General features: G+C 40.2%; 1 protein-coding gene across 1 annotated transcript in view; it reads right to left on the bottom strand.

Annotated features, from left to right (window-relative positions):
* Positions 1 to 26721, bottom strand: part of SYT10 (synaptotagmin 10) — a 106916-nt gene extending 80195 nt beyond the window's left edge. Inside the window, exon 1 of the mRNA XM_068971705.1 lies at positions 26571 to 26721. Within this exon, the coding sequence (XP_068827806.1) occupies positions 26571 to 26721 (151 nt within the window). The remainder of the gene's footprint in view (positions 1 to 26570) is intronic.
* Between the last annotated feature and the right edge of the window lie 308 nt (positions 26722 to 27029).

Raw genomic sequence — 27029 nt, 5'->3', positions numbered from 1 at the left:
CAATCTAATCACACTAGGACCACAGCCTTGTCTAACTCAGTAAAACCAAGCCATGCCCGCGGGTCATGGTGGAGAGGTCTGACAGAATGTGGTCCACTGGAGAAGGGAATGGCAAGCCACTTCAGTATTCTTGCCTTGAGAATCCCATGAACAGTATGAAAAGGCAAAAAGATAGGCCACTGAAAGATGAACTCCCCTAGTCGGTAGGTGCCCGATATGCTACTGGAGATCAGGGGAGAAATAACTCCAGAAAGAATGAAGGGATGAAGCCAAAGCAAAAACAATACCCAGCTGTGGATGTGACTGGTGATAGAAGCAAGGTCCGATACTGTAGAGAGCAATATTGCATAAGAACCTGGAATGTCAGGTCCATGAATCAAGGCAAATTGGAAGTGGTCAAACAGGAGATTGGTAGTTTTATCTTTCTGTAATTAGTGAGGTAAAATGGTTCTGGTTTAATTCTCAATCTGTTGCTGATGAAAATCCATTCAGAAATTGAAATAATTCTGTTTTTATTGCTTCTTAATTATATGAATGAAAATTAATTTTAACATGCTATGATATACAGAAACTAATTTTTCCTTCGTTTTTCAATTGAAGCTAAACCTACATTGATTATATTTTCTATTTATATTCCATTGGTGAGGAATGTGTGATCATATTTTATATTTTATAGTTTATTTTTAGCACTCTAACTTGAGTAAAAGAGAAAATATATATAATCAATATTCCTCCTGATTATTAACTACAATTTTAAAATGAAGGAAGCCTATGATTTGCTTCATAATCTTCTTATATTTTAAGCCCCACTTATATATTTTTTTCTGGATATTTTAACCCAGTTAACTTCTCCAGTGGCTAAGTTCTCTTCAGTTGGAGCCAAAGCCAAGATATAAGGAGACTGCAGGACAATGCAGGGTAGGAGAAAGGACACACACAGTTTTCAGTCTATAACTGAAAATACCCCCTGTTTTTAGGTTCTTTTATCCAATTTCAACGTGTGTGTGTGAGGAGGTGTGATTCACAAACCACCAACAGTTTTCTGGATACCAACTGGGTGTTCTTAAAATTCAACTCTATTCTGATGTTTGACTACCTGGAGGTGGCATCAAATTCCAAATTTAACGGCTCAGTCCCAACACACTGTCCCTCTCCCTTCCGATGCCAGTAGCAAACACAGGTTGTCAGCTGTGGGATTCTGACCAACTGCCAAAAGATTGGAGGTTCCCACCACCTACTCCTTAGGTTTGATTAATTTGCCAGACAAGCCTATAGAACTCAGGAAACTTGTTTATTTACCAGTTTATTAAAAGGAGATATAACTCAGGAATAGCCAGATTGAAGAGTTCATTGGGCAAAGTATTGAGAAAGCTCCCATGCCCTCTCAGAGCACACTGTTTTCAAATTTCTACATGCTTAACATAGAAGCTCTCAAACCCCATCCTTTGGGGTTTTTTGTTTGTTTGTTTTTTGTTTCATTGAATCAATGAAGCATGTACATTTTTATTTTAAGAATTGTTTGGCACCAGGTTTTTTAGGAAAGTGTTTGCTAAGTATGATGACTAAGATCCATGCACTAATATCTATGTACATGCCGCTGATTTCCCACATGTCCTGTTGGCTACAAGGGCAGAAAGGACATTGTTCTCTGGCGACAGATTAGGCTTTGGTGGAGCCAGTTTAAGGTCACTATTGGTAACAATCCCAAGGGCACAGGTATTACCTCAGTCATCAATTTAATAGATTCCAAATGAACCCTTAGCACAAAGACAAGGAGAGAAGTCTCTTTCATTTCCAATGTTGTGATAAGCATTTCTGCAAATTCCAAAAATGATGTGGGCCACATGACTGTCAGAAATTGGCCTGTTTCTAGAGCCATTGCTTCAGCACTAAAATTGATGAGCAAATACAGAGGAGAAAAATGTCATTTAATCCGAAAGAGTTTTTATAGAGGCTTCATGATACTGGCATGGCTAAGTAAAAAACTGGCCATTGGTTCAGCCTCCAACTGATTCAACTTCCAGCCCTTTTCCCCTCCCAGAAGTTCAGCAGGGGTGGAACGAAAGTCCCAATCCTCTAATCACATGGTTGATCTTCTGGAAAGCAGTACCCAACCTTAGCTGGGATCCAAAAGTCATGTCATTACCTAACAAGGCACCTTTATGGCTCTAGCCACTAAAGAAATTCTAAGGTTTTGGGGAGCTGTGAGCCAGGAACTGTGGACAAAGACTAAATATATGTGCAAAATATCACATCTCTCTTCTCACTATTCTTTGTCATGTATTTCATCCAAACCAAATCACTTTTGAAAGTAACAGCCTATACTATCAGTAATACCAGGATAGCAGGAATAAAGTTATTCTTAATTTATATATTATATTATTACACAACTTAGATAAACTGTGCTCCTACCTCTTTTTTTAATATAAATTTATTTATTAAATATAAATTTATTTAATTGGAGGTTTCCCATCTATTTCCCATGAAGTGATGGGACCAGATGCCATGATCTTCGTTTTCTGAATGTTGAGCTTTAAGTCAACTTTTTCACTCTCCTCTTTCACTTTAATCACGAAGCTTTTTAGTTCCTCTTCACTTTCTGCCATAAGGGTGGTGTCATCTGCATATCTGAGGTTATTGATATTTCTCCCAGCAATCTTGATTCCAGCTTGTGCTTCTCCCAGCCCAACGTTTCTCATGATGTACTCTGCATAGAAGTTAAATAAGCAGGGTGACAATATACAGCCTTGACAGACTCCTTTTCCTATTTGGAACCAGTCTGTTGTTCCATGTCCAGTTTTAACTGCTGCTTCCTGACCTGCATATAGGTTTCTCAAGAGGCAGGTCAGGTGCTCTGGTATGCCCATCTGTTTCAGAATTTTCCAGTTTATTGTGATCCACACAGTCAAAGGCTTTGCATAGTCAATCAAGCAGAAATAGATGTTTTTCTGGAACTCTCTTGCTTTCTTAATGATCCAGTGGATGTTGGCAATTTGATCTCTGGTTCCTGTCCCTTTTCTAAAACCAGCTTGAACATCTGGAGGTTCACAGTTCACGTATTGCTGAAGCCTGGCTTGGAGAATTTTGAGCATTACATGGAAATAGGTGGGGAAACAGTGGAAACAGTGTCAGACTTAATGTTTTTTAGGGCTTCAAAAATCACTGCAGATGGTGATTGCAGCCATGAAATTAAAAGACGCTTACTCCTTGGAAGAAAAGTTATGACCAACCTAGGTAGCATATTGAAAAGCAGAGACATTACTTTGCCAACTAAGGTCTGTCTAGTTAAGGCTATGGTTTCTCCAGTGGTCATGTATGGATGTGAGAGTTGGACTGTGAAGAAGGCTGAGCACCAAAGAATTGATGCTTTTGAACTGTGGTGTTGGAGAAGACTCTTGAGGGTCCCTTGGACTGCAGGGAGATCCAACCAGTCCATTCTAAAGGACATCAGCCCTGGGATTTCTTTGAAGGGAATGATGCTGAAGCTGTAACTCCAGTACTTTGGCACCTCATGTGAAGAGTTGACTCATTGGAACAGACTCTGATGCTGGGAGGGATTGGGGGCAGGAGGAGAAGGGGACGACAGAGGATGAGATGGCTGGATGGCATCACTGACTCGATGGCCATGAGTCTGAGTGAACGCTGGGAGTTAGCGTTGGACAGGGAGGCCTGGAGTGCTGCGATTCATGGGGTCACAAAGAGTCGGACACGACTGAGCAACTGAACTGAACTGAACTGAATTAGAGGTTAATTACTTTACAATATTGTATTGGTTTTGCCATACATCAACATCAATCTGCCACAGGTATACACGCGTTCCCCATCCTGAACCCCCTCCCTCCCCCCTCCCTGTACCATCCCTCTGGGTCATCCCAGTGCATCCTCCCAGGTCACCTTAGCCAATCTGGGTCAAATTAAAACTTTGCAAAACATTCCACAGTATCCTGCAATTTGACCCCTGGCTATTGACCCAACTTCATTCGCCTGCCACTCTATTGCCTATTCTCCTCTGGGCCACATATCACTCTCTCACGATTTCTGTTCAGTCTATTTCAAGTGGCTCCATTGTTTTCTCCTATCTGTCTGCCTGGCAAATTTGTATTCCTGCTTCAATAACCAGATCCAGGAGTATATTTCCCTGAAGCTCTTTCTGCCTCCTCTGTTCCTAATGGCTTTTAAACCACACCCACCACCACAGCACTAGTATTGTAACATAAATAATTTTTTGGCCTATATTTTTTATCCTAAATGCTTGGGATACAATGGTTTCAAAACTTATTTTCTTTTGGATATTAGAAAGGTTTTGTGGTAAACATTATCAGGAATAACATCTAGTAACCAAATACATTAATAGATATGTAATGCATCACGGACTCGATGGACGTGAGTCTGAGTGAACTCCAGGAGATGGTGATGAACAGGGAGGCCTGGTGTGCTGCGATTCATGGGGTCGCAAAGAGTCAGACATGACTGAGCAACTGAACTGAACTGAATGAAATATATGAATTAGGCACACTGAATGGGATCACTGAAGACTGTAAGCAACTTAATGTTAATTTGGGTAAGATGTTGGTGCCAAATTGGACAATTTACAAAATAATTTTCAGTTTTTTGACATTTGGAGGTTTCATAATTGTGGATAAGAGATTGTAGATATGTGTTTAGTTTACTTCTCCTAGTGTTCCCACCCTAAAAATAAACTCACTTCCTTTATTTACCTCTTTTAGTGTTTAGTATATATCATACAGTCAAAAAATATTTATGGAGCTTCTGAAAACATATTTGGGGAATTATCTCAAAAGATATGCCTATGTACTTCAAGACAGCTGGATAACTAAGAGTTGAGTGATATGAAAGAAATATGCAGAAATTCTTATGCTAGGAAAATAGTATAATTATACTGTGAAATCATTTTGACCTGGGTTCAAATGTCAGCCCCACTACTGTGTGGCTTCAGGCAACTTGTTTAGACTTTAAGAATCTTAGTAAAATTGAGGAATTTACCTTTGTGTTTCATAGGAATGCTGTGAGTTTTATATAAGGAAATGTATGCAAATTATTAATCATCATAGTTTGCAACAACTATGGGTAACAACAACATAGTAAGGGCAACAATGGGTTGTTACTATTATTAACTTTTTTTTTTCTTTAAACAAGAGTACCTAGGGGAAAGGAGGCATAGGTATGGAATGAGTATGGATTGAATGGTGATTCACAGATTAGTAAGAAGAGAAACATCTTCCAACGCTATTTGGTACTAAAAGGAGTGAATTTGTTTATATTAGAGACCAAAATTTCTAAAGAAAAATTATTTTTTCAAGAAGCTAATAAATAACATTCTATTTTCCTACCCAGTTGTGCTCAGAGAAACTGTTCAACCAGGTAGCAATTATATTAAAAGTGAGTATAAGCTTAGTTAGTTCAGTCGTTCAGTCGTGTCTGATTCTTTGCAACCCCATGCACGCAAGGCCTCCTTGGCCATCACTAACTCCCAGAGTTTACCCAAACTCTTGTCCATTGAGTCAGTGATGCCATTCAACTATCTCATTCTCTGTCATCCCCTTCTCCTCCTACCCTCAATCTTTCCCAGCATCAGGATATTTTCAAGTGAGTCAGCTCCTCACAGCAGGTGGCCAAAGTATTGGAGTTTCAGCTTCAACATCAGTCCTTCCAATGAACACCCAGGACTGATCTCCTTGCAGTACAAGGGACTCTCAAGAGTCTTCTCCAACACCACAGTTCAAAAGATTCAACTCTTCTTAGGTGTATTAGAAAGTTGACTTGCTAACATATCACCTTGAATTAATTAGACTTTCAGATACAGCCAGAAGCCTGGCTAGACAACCACAAGTATTCTCCATGAGTACTTGACCTTATAAAATTTATTACATGAAGCAGTAGAGAATATCCATCAATGAAGAGGGAAATAGGTAAGTCATGTCTTAGGGATAGAGTAAGCTAAGATTCCATGATTATCTTATCTTGTAGCTTCTTCCATCCAGAAATGCAAAATGAGGGGAAAGGGCTCTTCCCACAACAAGAAAAAGTGAAAGGATTTACATTAATTAGAATTTCTTTGAGAAAAACAAAACTAAATTATGAAAACAAGCTTATTGCATTATATATTTTTACATTGCTTATTATTGCAATTATGACAAATAAGAGTATTTCAAAAACAAAACCAAGAGTTTAATTATTAGGTCTTGATGACATTTTTTTCAACAAAATTTGTTAAACAAGATAAAGACTCTGACTATCAAAAGATTAATGGAGTTTAAAAAAGATTAAAGGAGGATTTGTGAGAATTTTTAAAGTCATCAAAATGTTTTAAAAAAAATTTTAATGATTGTTTTTCAACATTTAACTATGACATAAAGGATGTTATGAGTTTGGACTTAGTTCAAATTGAAATATGTAGTCCCAGAAGCATTTTTATGCCAAGGTATGAAATGGTTAAATATGCATTTCATAAATAACACTCTGTCTGGGGAGAAAATAAAAGTGGAGACCAGATGAGAAGAAAAAAAATAGTTACTGATTAGAGTAGTCATCAGTTACCGATTAGAGTAGTCATCCACATAAGAGATGAGAGTATCTCTGAACAAGGGTGGCTAAAATAGGAAAAAGAGCACATTTTAGAGGTATTTGGCAAGGCAAGGGGCTTGTGAGGAGTGTGAAGATTGAAGAACAAGAATGTGATTCATTGGGAGACAAACAGGGTGATGAAGTAAGGAAGACCATGACTTCAGCTATGTTGGGTTTACACTATATATTAATAATAATACTCAACATGCAAGTAGAAATTTTGAGTAAGCTGTTGGTCATATATGACTGCAACTGAAGACAAAATTGAAGGACTTCTTTAAACAGACGAATCTGAATCCATGACAAGAAGGCAAAAGCTCCTCAACAGAATCCTGAAGACATCAATAACTAAAGAAAGAAAGAGAAATTTAAAGAACAAAGAGCCTGCACATAAGACTGAGAGAGAGTAGAAGACTTATGAAAAAAATGAGGTCAAGTTGCTTTCATAGAAGTTAGGAGAGTATTTATAAAGTGATAAGTAGTATAAGAAGTTAAAATAAGTTCAATCAAAACTAAGGTAGATAAGTAAACATTAACTTAAACAAGTCTGCAGTGAATTCAATAAGACTAGTGCAGCAGAGACTGTTAACCAGATGAATGTAGTTTAATGAATGAATGAGAGTGAGGATGTGGATTCTGTGAGTATAGATAGTTCTTTCAAGATATTGTATTTAGGAAAGGAGGAAAGAATCACTTGTGGAATTGATGTTTTTAATTGGTGTTTTGAATTAAAATGTGCAATATTTCAGCATGGTTTATAATTTATGGGAAAATAGTACCAGATAAGGACAGAAAAAAAATCAAGCAGAGTGAATAATTAACAATAAAGTCGCATAAAAGGTGATGATGGATGGAATCTGAAGCAAAGATCACTTCTCTCACTTCTTCCTTTTCAAGAAAAAGAGGATAGTTCTGAAATCAAATTTTATAGGTATAGGCAGGAATTCAAGAGAACTCTTGTTTATAGTTTTCTCTCCAAATAGGAGTTAGAGTCAACTGCCAGTTATTTTGGGATGTTGGAAAATAATTTGGAATATTTAAATACAGTGGGGAAATTTTGATATATGAACTTTAGAGAATAGGAGAAAATTGAATAGGAAAACATAGGACATCTGGTCAGAATTGAGGGTTCTTTTGCAACTGAAGACTAAGGGTGATACTAGCCTGCCTGGTTTTAAAATCTAAATATTCAGGTTCTTTGGTGTAGGAATAGAGAAGCAGATGAATTTATCCATGAATGAGCATCTTCTATCCTCCCAGAAAAATGTAATAAACCTCACAGGAGAAAGTGATTGCAATGATTACATGATGAATCATAAATACGATGTAATATTTATTGACAGGGAATTCACCTGCAGGTAAAAAATTGAATGGAGTTTCCAAGTGCAAAAGAAGAAAGCATAGGAGCTTTTGGTTGGGGTTTGGAATATTTGGATTTATAATTCTAAAATAGTACTTTTAACATAATGACAAGTGTTTGGTCATGATCATGAAAGAAATGAAGTAAGGTGGAGACGAGATCACTGTAGGGAGATGAATATGAATGGTTTTCCTTCTCCACACAGACTTTGAAGTTACCCATTGTATAATGAATAAACTTGATGAGTAGGATCTCTGTAGCTCAAACTTTCAATGTCTCTGGATAATTAAAAATAATCCATTATATACCATTCATCCAATTATATCTTGGTAAGAATTGAAGTTAATGAAATTTTAAAAAGTAAATTAGGCTCAAAGATAATCAGGTTTAATATTGCACAAACCCTGATTTGATTACATACATATGCATAACTATTGCTTCTACCACTATGTGTCTACTTATTTATCTGTCTGTCTGGCTGACTCTTCATCTCTGACTCATATGTAGCTATAAAGATCTTACTCTTTTATCATGCCTTAATATCTCAAAATAAAGTCAGAGAGTTCTGAAAACACACACACACACACACACACTCATCAGAAAACATAATTAGCAAAAACATGCTAAGTCCTCATAAGCTTTTAATAAACCAGAACTTTGCTAATTTATAACATTTTCATGGTCTTAATTACTATAAATTGTAAATACTGTTAGGACTAAATATGTATTATCCATGCAGATGGCTACAATGATGCAGAAAATCATGGGCCAACTGCTATTCTCTCGATTCCAATTACTACCGTACCACTTTTTAAAATTTAAATATTCTAGTTCTTTAATTTCTCAAAATGTACAAATAAGTAATTTCTCAATTAATCAGAAATTATTTCTTTTTTTTTTTTTACAATATTGTATTGATTTTGCCATACATCAACATGAATCCACCACAGGTATACACGCGTTCCCCATCCTGAACCTCCCTTCCTCCTCCCTCCCTGTACCATCCCTCTGGGTCGTCTCAGTGCACCAGCCCCAAGCATCCAGTATCATGCATCGAACCTGGACTGGCTATTCATTTCATATATGATTTTATACATGTTTCAATGCCATTCTCCCAAATCATCCCACCCTCTCCCTCTCCCACAGAGTCCAAAAGACTGTTCTATACATCTGTGTCTCTTTTGCTGTCTTGCATACAGGGTTATCATTACCATCTTTCTAAATTCCATATATATGTGTTAGTATATTGTATTGGTGTTTTTCTTTCTGGCTTGCTTCACTCTATAATAGTCTCCAGTTTCATCCACCTCATTTGGTTGTCCTCATTGTCCATATAGTCAAAGCTATGGTTTTTCCAGTAGTCATGTATGGATGTGACAGTTGAACCACAAAGAAGGCTGAGCACCAAAGAACTGATGCTTTCAAACTGTGCTGGAGAAAACTCTTGAAGGTCCCTTGGATTGCAAGGAGAGCAAACCAGTAAATCCTAAAGGAAATCAGTCCTAAATATTCATTGGAAGGACTGATGCTGAAGCTGAAGCTCCAATACTTTGGCCACCTGATGTTAGGAACTGACTCATTGGAAAAGACCAATTCTGGGAAAGATTAAGGGCAAGATAAGAAGGGGGTGACAGAGGATGAGATGGTTAGATGGCATCACTGACTCAATGGACATGAGTTTGAGCAAAGTCAGTTATATACTGAAGGACAGGCAAGTCTGGTATGCTGCTGTTCATGGGGTTGCAAAGAGTTGGACAAGACTTAGTGACTAAGCAACAACAACAGTATGGTGTTATTATGCCACATAATTCTGATTTCTACAACAAGGGACCAAACTAATAGCAACAAACAAAATAGAAGTTTATTTCTCCCTCATTTAATTAATTGGTCCAGTATAAGCAAGTCAGTGTAAACACATCAGCTTAAGGTGTCTGGAATCCTGTTTTTTTTTCATGTTTTTGCTTTCCTATTCAAAGGTTTTTGCCTCTTCCTTAAGGTCCAAGATGCAAGCTTACATGTCTACATTCCAGGCAGCTGGATGAAAAATAACATGGGAGAAAGGAAGGTAATGGTGTGTCCTTTCATGTTGAGGGAAAAATCTAGAAGTAGTGCACATCACTGCTGCTAATATTCCAACAATCATAATTTAGTCATGCGATTGTACCAACCTATAAGGTATGCTGAAAAAAGCTGTCTTTTTTAAAGTTTTTGTTTTTAAATAACACTGCCACATACCAAGCTAAAAATAAGGGATTCTTATGCTGTGAAATAGAAAGGGGAAATGAATACTAGGAAACAACTATCAGTCTCTTCCTCAACCATAAATCCAATACATAATCAACCAACCTATTACTGTTGCAACAATGCCTCTTAAAATTCCCATTTTAATTGTTATTGACTTTTGCCTTTTTCTTGAATTTCAGTAAGTGATAGAAACTGTATATCATTATCATATTTAATTGATGTATAAAATGCATATTTTTAGACCTTTAAGTTTTTGAAATCAGAATGTATCAGTATCAAAGACCTGTTACAAGACTAGTAGTAATTAAGTAAGTGTGTCGTAGTTTTCACTCTGTTTATGCTAAAGCAAATGCATCAGCATCAGAAGTCAAAGAATGAGTCTAAATGGCTTGGAAGAGAGTGTTGAGAAAATAGTGAAACATACACATAACCTTCATAACCCAAATTTTTGCTGGGTCAAATGAGTTTGGCAACATTGTCAGATTTAACATAACTTTACAGCTAGCTTTCAGTTCAGCTCAGTTCAGTCACTCAGTTGTGCCCGACTCTGCAGCCCCATGAATCACAGCACGGTAGGCCTCCATGTCCATCACCAACTCCTGGAGTTCACTGAAACTCATGTCCATCGAGTCAGTGATGCCATCCAGCCATCTCATCCTCTGTCATCCCCTTCTCCTCCTGCGTCCAATCCCTCCCAGCATCAGAGTCTTTTCCAATGAGTCAGCTCTTTACATGAGGTGGCCAAAGTACTGCAGTTTCAGCTTCAGCATCAGTCTTTCCAATGAACACCAAGGACAGATCTCCTTTAGGATGGACTGGTTGTATCTCCTTGCAGTCCAAGGGACTCTCAAGAGTCTCCTCCAACCCCAAAGTTCAAAAGCATCAACTCTTCAGCGCTCAGCCTTCTTCACAGTCAAACTCTCACATTCATATATGACCACTGGAGAAACCGTAGCCTTGACTAGATGGACCTTTGTTGGAAAAGTAATGTCTCTGCTTTTGAATATGCTACCTAGGTTGGTCATAACTTTCCTTAAAAGAAGTAAGCATCTTTAAATTTCATGGCTGCAATTACCATCTGCAGTGATTTTGGAACCCAGAAAAATAAAGTCTGACACTGTTTCTTGTTTCCCCATTCATCTGCCATGAAGTGATGGGAAGAGAGGCCATGATCTTAGATTTCTGAATGTTGAGCTTTACGCAGTTTTTCGCTCTCCTCTTTCACTTTCATCAAAGAGGCTTTCAAGTTCCTCTTCGCTTTCTGCCATAAGGGTGGTGTCATCTGCATATCTGAGGTGATTGATATTTCTCCTGGCAATCTTGATTCCAGCTTGTGCTTCTTCCAGCCCCCGTTTCTCATGATGTACTCTGCATATAACTTAAATAAGTAGGGTGACAATATACAGCCTTCACGTACTCCTTTTCCTATTTGGAACCAATCTGTTGTTCCATGTCCAGTTCTAACCGTTGCTTCTTGACCTGCATATAGGTTTCTCAAGAGGCAGGTCAGGTGGTCTGGTATTCCCATCTCTTTCAGAATTTTCCACATTTTATTGTGATCCACACAGTCAAAGGCTTTGACATAGTCAATAAAGCAGAAATAGACGTTTTTCTGGAACTCTCTTGCTTTTTCGATGATCCAGTGAATGTTGGCAATTTGATCTCTGGTTCCTCTGCCTTTTCTAAAACCAGCCTGAACATCTGAAGTTAATGATTCACCTGCAGATGAAGCCTGGCTTGGAGAATTTTGACCATTATTTTACTACCGTGTGAGATGAGTGCAATTGTGCAGTAATTTGAGCATTCTTTGTCTTTGCCTTTCTTTGGGATTGGAATGAAAACTGACATTTTTCCAGTCCTGTAGCCACTGCTGAGTTTCCCAAATTTGCTGGCATATTGAGTGAAGCACTTTCACAGCATCATCTTTCAAGATTTGAAATAGCTCCATTGGAATTCCATCACCTCCACTAGTTTGTTCATAGTGATGCTTTCTAAAGGCCCACTTGACTTCACATTCCAGGATGTCTGGCTCTAGGTGAGTGATCACACCATCGTGATTATCTTGGTCGTGAAGATCTTTTTTGTACAGTTCTTCTGTGTATTCTTGCCACCTCTTCTTAATATCTTCTGCTTCTGTTAGGTCCAGACCATTTCTGTCCTTTATCGAGCCCATCTTTGCATGAAATGTTCCCTTGGTATCTCTGATATTCTTAAAAAGATCTCTAGTCTTGCCCATTCTGTTCTTTTCCTCTATTTCTTTGCATTGATCACTGAGGTAGGCTTTCTTATCTCTTCTTGCTATTTTTTGGAACTCTGCATTCAGATGCTTATATCTTTCCTTTTCTCCTTTGCTTTTCACTTCTCTTCTTTTCACAGCTATTTGTAAGGCCTCCCCAGACAGCCATTTTGCTTTTTTGCATTTCTTTTCTATGGGGATGGTCTTGATCCCTGTCTCCTGTACAATGTCACGAATGTCATTCCATAGTTCATCAGGCATTCTATCTATCAGATCTAGGCCCTTAAATCTATTTCTCACTTCCACTGTATAATCATAAGGGATTTGATTTAGGTCATACCTGAATGGTCTAGTGGTTTTCCCCACTTTCTTCAATTTGAGTCTGAATTTGGCAATAAGGAGTTCATAATCTGAGCCACAGTCAGCTCCCGGGCTTGTTTTTGCTGACTGTATAGAGTTTCTCCATCTTTGCTTGCAAAGAATATAATCAATCTGATTTCGGTGTTGAGCATCTGGTGATATCCATGTGTAGAGTCTCCTCTTGTGTTCTTGGAAGAGAATGTTTGCTATGACTAGTGCGTTCTCTTGGCAAAACTCTATTAACCTTTGACCTGCTTCATTCGGTACTCCAAGGCCAAATGTGTCTGTTACTCCAGGTGTTTCTTGACTTCCTACTTTTGCATTCCAGTCCTCTATAATGAGAAGGACAATTTTGGGGGGTGTTAGTCTTAAAGGTCTTGTAGGTCTTCATAGAACTGTTCAACTTCAGCTTCTTCAGCGTTACTGGTTGGGGCATAGGCTTGGATTACTGTGGTATTGCATGGTTTGCCTTGGAAACAAACAGAATTCATTCTGTTGTTTTTGAGATTGCATCCAAGTACTGCATTCCGGTCTCTTCTGTTGACCATGATGGCTCTTCTATTTCTTCTAAGGGATTCCTGCCTGCAGTAGTAGATATAATGGTCATCTGAGTTAAATTCACCCATTCCAGTCCATCTTAGTTTGCTGCTTCCTAGAATGTCAACGTTCACTCTTGCCATCTCTTGTTTGACCACTTCCAATTTGCCTTGATTCATGGACCTGACATTCTAGGTTCCTATGCAATATTGCTCTTTACAGCATCGGACCTTGCTTCTGTTACCAGTCACATCCACAGCTGGGTATTGTTTTTGCTTTGGCTCCATCCCTTCATTCTTTCTGGAGTTATTTCTCCACTGATCTCCAGTAGTATATTGGGCACCTATTGACCCGGGGAGTCCCCCTTTCAGTATCCTATCATTTTGCCTTTTCATGGGGTTCTCAAGGCAAGAAAACTGAAGTGGTTTGCCATTCCTTTCTCCAATGGACTACATTCTGTCAGACCTCTCCACCATGACCTGCCCGTCTTGGGTGGCCCCACACGGCATGGCTCAGTTTCATTGAGTTAGGCAAGGCTGTGGTCCGTGTTGGCTAGTTTTCCATGATTATGGTTTCAGTGTGTTTGCCTTCTAATGCCCTCTGCAACACCTACCATCTTACTTGGGTTTCTCTTATCTTGGTGGTGGGGTATCTCTTCATGGCTGCTCCAGCAAAGCACAGCCGCTGCTCCTTACCTTGGATGAGGGTTGTCTCCTCATGGCCACCCCTCCTGACCTCGGGTGTGCAGTAGCTCCTCTCAGCCGCTGCCCTGACCTCGGGCCTGTGGTAGCTCCTCTCAGCCGCTGCCTTGACCTCGGACGTGGGGTAGCTCCTCTCAGCCGCTGCCCTGACCTCGGACGTGGGGTAGCTCCTCTCAGCCACTCCTGTGCCAAGGCAGCCTGGCACTCCAATTATATAAGGGTGCTACCTCCTGGATACCCATCCACCAGGCTTATCTGACCCTGACTAGATGTCCAGCAGACGAGGATGAGACACCTAGTCCCCTTTTGAAGGCCCCGCTCGTGAGTGAAGACTGAAGCACAGAGAGGGAGAGTGCAAAGCGTGAGGTTTCCCAGCCCCGACAGCACCCCCAAAACGCTGCACCCAGAGCCTGAGGCTCATCCCTGGGGGGGCACCTGCCCCCTTGGCCTACTCGCTGACCCTGAGAGGCAGTGTGGCCGCCTCCTCCCGGGAGGTGACTCTCAGACTCTCCAAAGAAAGACAAGCAGTCAGGGGTGGCTCAGAAGCTGTGACTTGGCCTTTTACCTCTTGAACACCTCCCCAGCCCCCAGAGCAGCCTCTCCAGGCTGGATAGCCCTCCACAGGCAGCCTGCTTGGGCCTGCGTCCCCAAGGAAGAACGAGGGCCGGAACCCCAGGGGCTGTGCGGTGTGGCCCCGACCCTGTGGCCCCCAGAGCAGTCAGGACCCCGGCTCACCTGGACAGAGTGGCCCAGCTCTTCCTACTGACCAACATGCCGCTGGACCGCTGTGCTTCTCATCCGCTCCACACTGCCCAGCAGAAAGTATTGTTAGCTAGCTTTAGAGCACAGCAACGCTAGTATTTGTATCCCTTTCGAACTCCTCTGGGACTTTGCGGTGGTGGAAGTGGTGGGGGGAAAAAAAAAAACAAACCTGCCTGCCAATGCAGGAGACAAGACACAGCTTCAATCCCTGGGTCAGGAAGATATCCTGGGTCAGAAAGATTCCCTGGAGAAGGGCATGGCAACCCACTCTAGTTTTCTTGCCTGGAGAATCCCATAGGCAGAGGGGCCTGGCATGCTACAATGGGACTGCTAAGAGACATGACTGAAGCAACTTAGCACACTAATGAATTCCTAGAAGGAAAAAAATGGATCATTACTACTCTTGACAGTATTTTTGATGCCATAGAGTCCAATAATGAGTGGATAAATGAAAGTATCACCATTCAGAAGAATCAGACTCAGTACTTTACATTTTAAATTATTTTAATCTATTTGTCTTTTATGTTTTCCTTTTTGTTGTTGTTTCGTTTCCCTTTTTATACTTGTACAGGAGTAATATATGATTTTTAAAATTTATGTGTGTTCTAAAAGAAATTTTTCCATGGGTGTAAACTAAAAATTCTGTGATGAAAAAGCACCAAGTCATAATTTAATTTTTGTACTCTTCTTTTGTTTATTTTCCTGGTGTAATATAAAATAATGGTGTGCCTTGTAATCAACAGCATCCTAAATTCAGTGAAATGGTATTGTTAGGTAGGAAGTTAGGCATGAGCAACAAGAGGTGGCCTAACTGAAAAGAATGCAAGCTGATCTCTAAATCCCATTCCAGACAGGCCCAGAAGAGCTCACAGATATGCTACAAAATAACCCCAGGAACTTTTCCAACTCCTGCACAGGTACCCTAGGCACACAATGGATACAAACTAACCACAGGGACTTCCTTAAGCGACCTTAGGCTCCTAGGAGTCCGTTCAGCTCAGTTCAGTTCAGTTCAGTCGCTCAGTCTGTCCAACTGAGTGTCGACTCTTTGCGACCCCATGAATCGCAGCACGCCAGGCCTCCCTGTCCATCACCAACTCCCAGAGTTCACTCAGACTCACATCCATGAGTCCGTGATGCCATCCAGCCATCTCATCCTCGGTTGTCCCCTTCTCCTCCTGCCCCCAATCCCTCCCTCCATCAGAGTCTTTTCCAATGAGTCAACTCTTCACATGAGGTGGCCAAAGTACTGGAGTTTCAGCTTTAGCATCATTCCTTCCAAAGAAATCCCAGGGCTGATCTCCGTCGGAATGGATTGGTTGGATCTCCTTGCAGTCCAAGGAGTCCATTAGGTATTCATAAATATTCTATACATACACTCATCTGATTATAACAGACTGAATTATGGGAAAGACATGCACAATACAGTCTGTTGTTATATAACTTGCAACTGTCTATCAAAACAGTCTGCACCCATCTAGATGAATATATAAAAGCTCTATTATGCATGTGACCAGAATACTGCCCCTTCCCTGATTGGCCCATTTGCATTTTGTACAGGGTAGAACCAAGAGGAGATAGGAAATATAGAAAGGGAAAGCAAAGAGGGATCATGGCCACTACTTCAGGGTTGGCTTGTCCCCACATCTCAGGAGTGTACTATCCCTCGTCTGTTTAATAAAAAACCTCTCTGCTTGAGCTATAACTGAGCTGTAACCTTATCATTGTTTTTAATGCTTACTATGAAGATACAGGGGCTGAGAAATCCTGCCTGCTTGAGCTTTAATTAGTCTGTCATTCCAAATCTGTGTTATGAGGAGACAAAAATCAAGGGAGAGAAATAAGCCTGCCTGACAGTATCAAGCATGGCATCAAAAATCCTTAAATTAGCCAAATTTACTTTATCTTTACATTTATTCATAATTGGGTAAATAATTTATAATCTATTATTATATACTAACTCTACGTTAGTTATGTTAACTTGAGAAACTATGCACATTTAATGGTACCAGTACATTTTAATGTTTGGCACAGTGGCTTTCACATAGTAAGAGCTCAGTAAATATTTGTGGAAAAAAAGCATAATGCTAAAACTACCTCTCATGTATATTAACAGCTCATATTATAATATATTCAAAATGATAATATATCACTTAATATCGTTTTGTTCACTAGACCTATAAATGTGTGACTATTTAAACACAACTAAAGGAACAATGGCATCTGGTCCCATCACTTCATGGGGAATAGATGGGGAAACAGTGGAAACAGTGTCAGACTTTATTTTTTTGGACTCCAAAATCACTGCAGATGGTGATTGCAGCCATGAAATTAAAAGACGCTTACTCCTTGGAAGAAAAGTTATGACCAACCTAGATAGCATATTCAAAAGCAGAGACATTACTTTGCCGACTAAGGTCCGTCTAGTCAAGGCTATGGTTTTTCCTGTGGTCATGTATGGATGTAAGAGTTGGACTGTGAAGAAGGCTGAGCGCTGAAGAATTGATGCTTTTGAACTGTGGTGTTGGAGAAGACTCTTGAGAGTCCCTTGGACTGCAAGAAGATCCAACCAGTCCATTCTGAAGGAGATCAGCCCTGGGATTTCTTTGGAAGGAATGATGCTAAAGCTGAAACTCCAGTACTTTGGCCACCTCATGCGAAGAGTTGACTCATTGGAAAAGACTCTGATGCTGGGAGGGATTGGGGGCAGGAGGAGAAGGGGACAACCGAGGATGAGATGGCTGGATGGCATCACTGACTCGATGGATGTGAGTCTGAGTGAACTCTGGGAGTTGGTGATGGACAGGGAGGCCTGGCGTGCTGCGATTCCTGGGGTCGCAAAGAGTCGGACATGACTGAGCGACTGAACTGAGCTGAAAGGAACAATGGATACTGAAGAGAAAACAACGTTCCTCATTGTTAAATTAAAATAACCTTGCAGTATGGACAAACTTACAAGTTTTTAAAAGCTATCATGTTCTCTATTCAATAACAGAATATTTAACAGTAGATTATAACACTTTGGGACCCATCTGAATGGAAAAAAGTTAATATCAGTTCCTTTTTCCCTCACCACTCCCTCTAGATGATTTTATCTTTTAGCTCTTAGGCCATCACAGCACAATTCCAGGAAAGAATTAATATATTATATATATTAATATATATATTAATATATAATATATTATACATATTATATTATATTATATATATATATATATTGCTTTACTTTCTGACAGTCTACTTAAGCTATGTTAATGTCAGCTCTTACAGCTTCAGTGGTCACTAGGATATTTAATATTGTGAGGGATTGGGTATTATACCAACAGAGGAAATTGATGTTGTTCTAGTGTGCTTTAGCACCATGGATGGCCCCAGGATCTCTTTTTATGACCACTTTTTGTTGAGCCTAGGACAGAATCTATAGAGCCCAGCATTGTTATCCTAGCCACATCATTAATTAGTTGTGATTGAGGGGAAGTTGCTAACTTTTCCTGCCTTAGTTTTCACAACTGCAAAATGATGATTTCTAGTTCTTACTGGAATGACTAACAGCAGTTTGAATAATAATATGATTATTTTTTCTATGCTACTTTTTACATAAGCAAATGAACAGACTTTCCTTTTACTATTGTGAATGGGTATACTAAACAGACATTCCCATTTTTCTAGAACTTCAATAAATTCAATATATTTATTATGTAACACATAAGTTGAGCCATGGAGTCATAGTTCTACCTGAATACACTCAGGAAGTGAATGGACATCCAAAGTTCAGTTACTTTGAGTATGTTGCTTATCATATTCTAGCTTGTAAATGCCTAAGTGCTCTAATTTTTGCCATTATCATAAAACTAAATAAGTGGTATATTATCTACATAGAATATTGTATTGGACACCATAGACACAAAGACACAAATATATACAACTTAGTTTCAGAAATTCAAAATTGAAGTTAAAAAATGACTTATATACAAAGTACATCATGTGAAATGCCAGGCTGGATGAAGCAGAAGCTGGAATCAAGATTGCTAGGAGAAATTCCAATAACCTCAGATATGCTGATGACACCACCCTTATGGCAGAAAGTGAAGAGGAACTAAAGAACCTCTTGATGAAAGTGAAAGAGGAGAGTGAAGAAGTTGGCTTAAAACTCAACATTCAAAAAACTAAGATCATGGCATCCAGTCCCATCACTTCATGGCAAATAGATGGGGAAACAATGGAAACAGTGAGAAACTTTATTTTGGGGGGCTCCAAAATCACTGCAGATGGTGACTGCAGCCATGAAATTAAGAGACACCTGCTCCTTGGACAAAACACTATGACAAACCTAGACAGAGTATTAAAAAGCAGAGACATTACTCTGCTGACAAAGGCCCCTATAATCAAAGCTGTGGTTTGATTTTTCCAGTAGTCATGTATGGATGTAAGAGTTGGACCATAAAGAAAGCTAAGCACCAAAAATTGATGCTTTTGAACCATGCTGTTGCAACAGACTCTTGAGAATCCCTTGGACTGCAAGGACAGCAAACCAGTCTATCCTAAAGGAAATCAGTCCTGAATATTCACTGGAAGGATTGATGCTGAAGCTGAAAGCTCCGATCCTTGGCCACCTGATATGAAGAACTGACTCACTGTAAAAGATCCTGATGCTGGGAAAGTTTGAAGGCGGGAGGAGAAGGGGACAACAGAGGATGAGATAATTGGATGGCATCACCAACTAGATGGACGTGAGTTTGAGCAAGCTCCAGGATTTGGTAATGGACAGAGAAGCCTGGCGTGTTGCAGTCCACAGGGTCACAAAGAGTCGGACACGACTGAGTGACTGAACTGAACTGACTGAGTTTCAGAAGGGATTGGGAGGTGATTAAATAGCACCCACTGTTATACACTTAAGGATATTGAGGCTTCTTCAGGATAAAGTTGTTAATTCAATTATTCATTCTCTCAGTATCCAATAAATATTTATTGAAACTCTTAACAAGCCACAGTTTTTTTCTAGGCACTGAGGATAAAACAATAAACAACCCACTGCCCCCAAAGTGTTTACAGCCTATTCAATTAATGTCGTCAACAGAATAAAAGGTAGATCAGGAAAAACATAATTATATTTTCAAAATATAGATTATTGAAATTGAAATTGTAAAGTCCATTAAACATTTATGATAATGTTCATTTCCTGACAACTTTTTAGACAAAAGCAATTTGTAAATAAATGCAGATATATTCCCAATAATGACAATTTTCCTCCACAGAACAAGATTACAATGATGATTAAATTTTAAAGAAAATCTGATTTGGATAGAATGGACAGCTATATACTCTGTATATTAAATTGCTCTTGAAAGAATCAGATTTCTCAAATTCACAGCTCATATAGAGAGGAAACACAGATCTTAATTTGTCTCAAAGTGGAAAAAAGTTTAAGGCAAAAAATAAATCATGACAATACTGCCAAAATATTGATATCTCACAGTGAAGAGTACTGGATGATTGCTGATACCTGCTTGGCCTTTGAAGCCAAGGTAGTCATCCATTTGCCTAGAAGCAACTGAGACCAAGCACAATATGTGCTGAAGATCATGTAAATATGAGACTAGAAATAGTAGAAGCTGGCCATTCTTCAGTGGAGTATCAATATGGAGAAGGAAAAAACCCTCTAGTGCATCCTTCTTCAAATGTGCCTACAGGTTTTAATTCACTGTGGTTCAGTTACTTTTTGAAACCTACAACGCTCAAGGATTTCTACTAATCCTAACATGCCTACTATGTTTCCAAACTGTAATTCTTTATACAATCATTAGAATGTGTAAAACTCATTACTACTAGTGATACAAAATAATTAAATTAATTGAGTAATCATTTGCTTTCTATCTGTAGAGAAAACCTATAAAGTCCTTTTACTCATTTTAAACTATGACAGACTTAAAATGCCTTATTCTCAGAGGAAATCATGTTATTTTGATATTTTTACTTAGCCATCTCTGTTTTTATTAGTCAAGTAACTTCAACGAAAGTGTTTGCCATATAAATACCTACTTGTTACCACATCTTAAGAAAATGAAGAACACATATATGAATTTAGAAGAATTTGTTTACATTTTTATTTTAGAATTCTAGTACTAAATTAAAAGTGTAAAATGTAAATTTAAAACATTGAAGAATTAAATGTTTATATAAAATTTTCAAATTATGGTTAGGTCTGCACAATTGTGATGTGACTATGAATTTAGCTGCATTTATGAGGTCTTCTCAAGTAATGAAATTTCCTAAAATCTCACAAGCATTTGGATATGGAGCAGCAATTAAAGACCAGAAATGAACTCAAATCCAGTTCAAGAAATATTATGTATATTCAGTCACAGTATACATGAAAAATTACATTTAAGGCAATAGGCCAATATACTGTTTTGTATTTTCCCTAAGTATTAGAGTATTAAGTTCTATTTTATGTTAATGAATTTAGTGGGTGACCTGTCTATTTTGGAGGGGGAGAATCAGTGGTAAAAAGACTGCAAAAATCTGATTGTCTAAAAAACTGCACACAATGAACTTTCTAGTGTACTAGTAATGTTGACATCAATAATATCTCTGAAAAAAACTTTGTCAAAAGAGTAAATTAACCAGTATTGTCATCTGCAGTTAAGTTACGGTAAAGTTTACTAAAATATAGAATCTGTCAACTTGACTGCTTGATTCTCAAGTCAATAACATTATCACCGCTTCTGCTACTGCTATTGCAGTAAATGGTAAAGAGAATGGTGACGCCTGTTCTTTATTGGTATTAAAAAAAAAAAAACAGTAGAAGAATATTTTATTTCTATATGTGATTCATGACTTCTTTAAGGTAGAGTAACTTTAGGCTTCGGAGAAGGCAATGGCACCCTGCTCCAGTACTCTTGCCTGGAAAATCCCATGGGCGGAGGGAGCCTGGTGGGCTGCCATCTATGGGATCACAAAGAGTCGGACACGACTGAAGCGACTTAGCAGCAGCAGCAACTTTAGACTTACAGTCAGTCTTCTGTATCCATGTTTCACATCTATGCAATCAATCACCCACAGGTTGAAAGTATTTTTAAAAATTCAGGAAGTTTAAAAAAATTTGGATTGTCAAACAGGTAACTATCTACATTGCCTTTATATAGGTCTTCCTTGGTGGCTCAAATGGAAGAAAATCCGCCTGCAATGCTGGAGACCCAGGTTCAATTCCTGGGTCAGGAAGATCCTCTGGAAAAGGGAATGGTAACCCACTTCAGTAATCTTGCCTGAGAAAACCTATGGACAGAGGAGCCTGGAGGGCTACAGTCCATGGGATCAAAAAGAGTCAGACATGGCTGAGAGCCAGATGAATGAGTGACATATCATTTACCTTGATTTAGACATTGTTGTTCAGTCACTCAGTCGTGTCTCTTTTTTTGTGACCCCATGGACTACATATGCCAGGCTTCCCTGTCCTTTACCATCTCCCAGGGCTTGCTCAAACTCAGGCCCATTGAGTCAATTATGCCATCCAACCATTTCATCCTCTGTTGTTCTCTTCTCCTCTTGTCTTCTATCTTTCCCAGCATTAGGGTCTTTTCCAATGAGTCAGCTCTTCACATCAGATGGCCAAAGTATTGGAGCTTCAGCTTCAGCATCAATCCTTCCAAAGAATATTCAGGATTGATTCCCTTTAGGACAGACTGATTTATTCTCCTTGCAGTCCAAATGACGCTCAAGAGTCTTCTCCAACCCCACAGTTTAAAAGCATCAATTCCTCAGCGAATTGACGGTCCAACTCTCACGGCCATACGTGAGGGCTTCCCTGATAGCTCAGTTGGTAAAGAATCTGCCTGCAATGTAGAACACCCCAGTTTGATCCCTGGGTTGGGAAGATCTGCTGAAGAAGGCTAGGCTACCCACTCCAGAATTCTTGGACTTCCTTTGTGGCTCAGATGGTAAAGAATCGACCCACAATGTGGGAGACCTTGGTTTGATCCCTGGGTTGAGAAAATCCCCTAGAGAAGGGAAAGGCTACCCACTTCAGTATTCCGGCCTGGAAAATTTCATGGACTACAGTCCATGGGGTCGCAAAGAGTCAGACTTGACTGAGTGACTTTCACGTGCTGGAAAAATCATAACTTTGATTATATGGACCTTTGTCAGCAGAGTAATGTCTCTGTTTTTTAATACTCTGTCTAGGTTTGTCATAGCTTTTCTTCCAAGGAACAAGCATCTTATAATTTCATATATGCAGTCACCATCTGCAGTGATTTGGAGCCCAAGAAAATAAAGTCTTTCACTATTTCCCCATCTATATGCCATGAAGTGGGCTTACCTGGTGGCTCAGCTAGTAAAGAATCCCCCTCCAATGCAGGAGACCTGGGTTCAATCCCTGGGTTGGGAAGAGCCCCTGGAGAAGGGAAAGGCTACCCATTCCAGTATACTGGCCTGAAGAATTCCATGGACTGTAGAGTCCATGGAGTCACAAACAGTCAGACATGACTGAGCAACTTTCATTTCATTTTTTCATGCCATGAAGTGATGGGACCAGATGCCATGATCTTAGGTTTTTGAATGTTGAATTTTAAGCCAGCTTAAATTTTTTCACTCTCTCTTTCACCTTCATCAAGAGGTACTTATAATACCTCGATGAAGGTATTATATACATCAAGAAGATGAAGAGGTATTAGAAGTACCTCTTGATGATTTAGGTATTAAAGGTAACCTAGTGATTATATAAAGTATATGGGAGGAAGTGCTATAGCAAATACAACAGCATTTTATGTAAGGAACTTGAGCATCATAAATCTTGGTATCTGTGGGGCCTCCTGGATTCAATCCCCCAAGGAGACCAAGAAAGCCCTGTACCTGAACTTCTCTCCCCCAACCCCTGCATTAAGGAATCTAAAATCATGCACAGTCTGGAAGCTTGCAATTGTCGTTGCAACCTTAGAATAACTGGCACCATCTGGGCAGTGCTGAAAGTAAAAAACCATCATTCTATTCAATGTCCACGTCCTCTTACCATAATGTGTTTCTCATTAAACAGTGAGTCAAGTATCACTTACTAGAACAAGTGCATAAGAAAATCTACTACAAAGAACAAGGTGAGGCTGAGTAGCTAATTAATATAGCTAAAGATTTGATAATTAATCTTTGATACATTTCATAGATATCTATTAGTAACAGGAGCTTATTTGCATATTATTTTACTTTTAATTGTTGTATGGATTTACAAATGGAAAGTGTAAAACAAGCTTCTGCATCCTTATATCTCATACACAACCTAGAAGGATATCTTTTTCAGTGGTAATCATTCAATAAATATTCATATATTAAATTGAATACCCAATGTGAATAGTACATATTTTCACTTAAAGGAAGAGAAATACCCATGTAATTGTTTGAGATTTTTTTTGCTCCATTTTTGTTCCCAGGCACAAATCTGAAAGGAATTAGGATTACAATTACTTCCTATAATGCTTAGAACAAGTTCAGAATTCTCTCTACAATTCATATGCTGTGTTTTACCTTAAGCTGTGCTGAGCTAGGTTGCTTCAGTTATGTCCGACTCTTTGAGACCTAGGGACTGTAGCCCAAGAGGCTTCTCTGTCCATGGGATTCTCTAGGGAAGAATATTGGAGTGGGTTGCTGTGCCCTCCTCCACAGGATCTTCCAAACCCAGGAATCGAACCCATATCTCCAGCATCTCTTGCACGGCAGGCAGATTCTTTATCCACTGAGCCACCTGGGAAGCCCACCTGAAGGCCATAATTGTGTATCTATAAAGATTTAAAAGCTAGTATTTGGCTTTCAGTCTTCAGATTTTCCTCATTACTGGCCAATCTGAGGACCAGAAAACCACTATTTGCTGTATGATCACAAGGGGTGGGGTTGGGGGTGGAGTGGAAATCAGTTTTATCCACAGCATCAACTATTAAATGACCAAAGTTCAGATCTCTTTAATACTCTCATTTCTTTCCCTGCACTTCCATCTCCGAGTCTTATCTTTAGCATGTGTATCATCAGACATTTCAGAACAACTTATCCAATTACCACAGAAGTCTTTAAGTTCAAAATATTTTCAGTGTTTACCTCCTAATAAGCAACTATACACAAGACAAGCATATATGTAATATTCAGCCAGTGCCTTCAACTAGTAGTTGAATTTCACACACTCCTAGAAATGTAACACCTGCTGAACAAATGGAAAAGACTCTGCTGTGTTTATTAAAATTCACAAAATGTCTATGTTTCTAGCATAAGTACAGCAGCAATTATGTATCATTCCTCTCCAGGGCCTAAGTAGCAACATCTCCTCAGGTTCTGCTAAGGGCAGACAGAAGCCTCTCTTGGTTCCTGTTACCATGATCAGAGAATTTTTAAAAGTACAAATATTCCACTTAAATAATGGTACTGTAAAGGTTAAAACACATTTTTTCCCCACCTCCCTCCTTTCTCTCTTTGTCTTTGGTGGTAGTGGATGGGGAGCCCACTAACTGTGCCTTCCTTGTCTCCTTCCTAGCATACAGGGTTCTCCACTGTTAACGTTCCACGCTGAGCTAAGGTCCAGCTCTCATCTGTTGCCCTAACTACCCTCAGCCCACGAGGTCCCTCAAGAAGACTAAAATGACAGGCTAGTAAAAGGAAAGAAACAAACCCTACAGAAGGAATGACAATCTTCCAGCCCGATAACGAAAATCCCCAAACCTGTGTTCATCTCCCAAAACTATGTGGACTCTCTCCCACGGCACTCTTAACTCGGCCTGCAACTCCAGGAATCCAGCTAGATGCCATCAATAGCACAATAGGCTACACAAACTTTACAGCGCAGGTGGTTACAAATCCTTTCCCTCCAGGCATCACCCCTGAGTGGCTCTGCTATGCTCCACATTCCTTTTGCAAAAAATCTGTTACCTGAGACTTCTTTCCACCTTCAGATTTCTAAAGGTCCGTGTACTTCCTCCATCCCACCCCGTTTTTTACCCGCAAGTTTGTTGACGGGACAGAGAGTATGCCTGTATTAAGGGCTATATGAGCACATGTGTAGAAAGGATTTATAAACCTTTCTTTCTTCCATTTAAATCTGTTTGTCCTCTAAGCCTTAATTGTTGCCTCGAAAAATGGGGTTGATCATCCCCGCTGTTGGCCCAACGTTGTCAAGAAGCCCTAGAGTTTCATATATATTAAAGGGTTTTGCACACTGTCAAATGCCAACGTGACATTGGTTGCGGGTTATCCCTACCGGGCTCCTTTCTGTTCTCGGGGACCAACGCAGCCCCATTTCCAAGGCGTTTTTTTTGTTTGCTTGTTTTGTTTTGTTTTTGCATCTAAGTACGGATTCTTCGGCCTGGCCCCTTCCCCAAGCCGCGACCCGCCACCTGCGGGACAAAAGCGAGGGCAGCAGAGTCCCGGTGGCAAATGGCCCCCGCGGGCAGCGCTCGGCTAATGATCTGGACGCCGCGGCCCGCGCTCTCCTCTCCTCTCCGGGAGCGAGATGGGAGCCGTGGGAGAGCTCAGAGAAAAAGGGTACAGGAGCCTAGGAGCGAGAAACGGCGGCAGCGGGTACGAAGCGGACCAGAGAAGTGGAAGAACCCGGACAAATGGAGGTAAGAAGACAAAACCGGAACAGTCCACACTGGAAGTCGCCAGGAGCTAACCAAAGGAGACGGGTAAGATAGGAAGGCTAGGCGTCCTTTAGAAGTCCCCGCGCCGCGCGGAAGGCGCAGGACCCAGGAGCTTAGAACCGAGAGCGCGAGTCCCCTAGGACTGCGAGGTCGCGAGCGGAGCCCTCCCCAGTTACCTGTGTTACTTCCGCCTTGGTTGCCCCCATCAGGGGGGAAGATGCTCGAGCATTTCTCCCACTCCACCTGGCCCGCGAAGCACAGCTCCGTGACGATGTGCAGCGCCTTTTGGCACAGGCTGCTCACTCCGTCCTCCTTATGGAAACTCATCGTTTGGCCTCGTTTCTCCCAGATAGCCGTTCGTTCCCCTTCCAGTTACCTCTGTGCTGACCCCTCTAGCGCCCTAAGCCATATCCCGCCTTCGGAGACTTTGGCCCAAGAGCGCGCAGCTAAGCGGCGACAACTCTTAGGAGACCCAAGTTGGCCCCATGGCGGGAGCAGAGGGCTCCAGGGAAGGTGGAGAGGCTGGGGCAGGAATTAGAGGTAGGCGCAGGCGGCAGCGAGGTTATTGCGAACTCTCAGGCCGCGCGAACGAACCCAAGCAAGCCAGAGAGACCTGGCATGGAGAGCGGAGGGGA

Source organism: Capricornis sumatraensis, chromosome 4 (genome assembly GCF_032405125.1).
Source record: "Capricornis sumatraensis isolate serow.1 chromosome 4, serow.2, whole genome shotgun sequence".
NCBI lineage: Eukaryota > Metazoa > Chordata > Mammalia > Artiodactyla > Bovidae > Capricornis > Capricornis sumatraensis.
The sequence above is the reverse complement of the archived record's forward strand: the minus strand, read 5'-3'. Positions and strand labels throughout refer to the sequence as shown.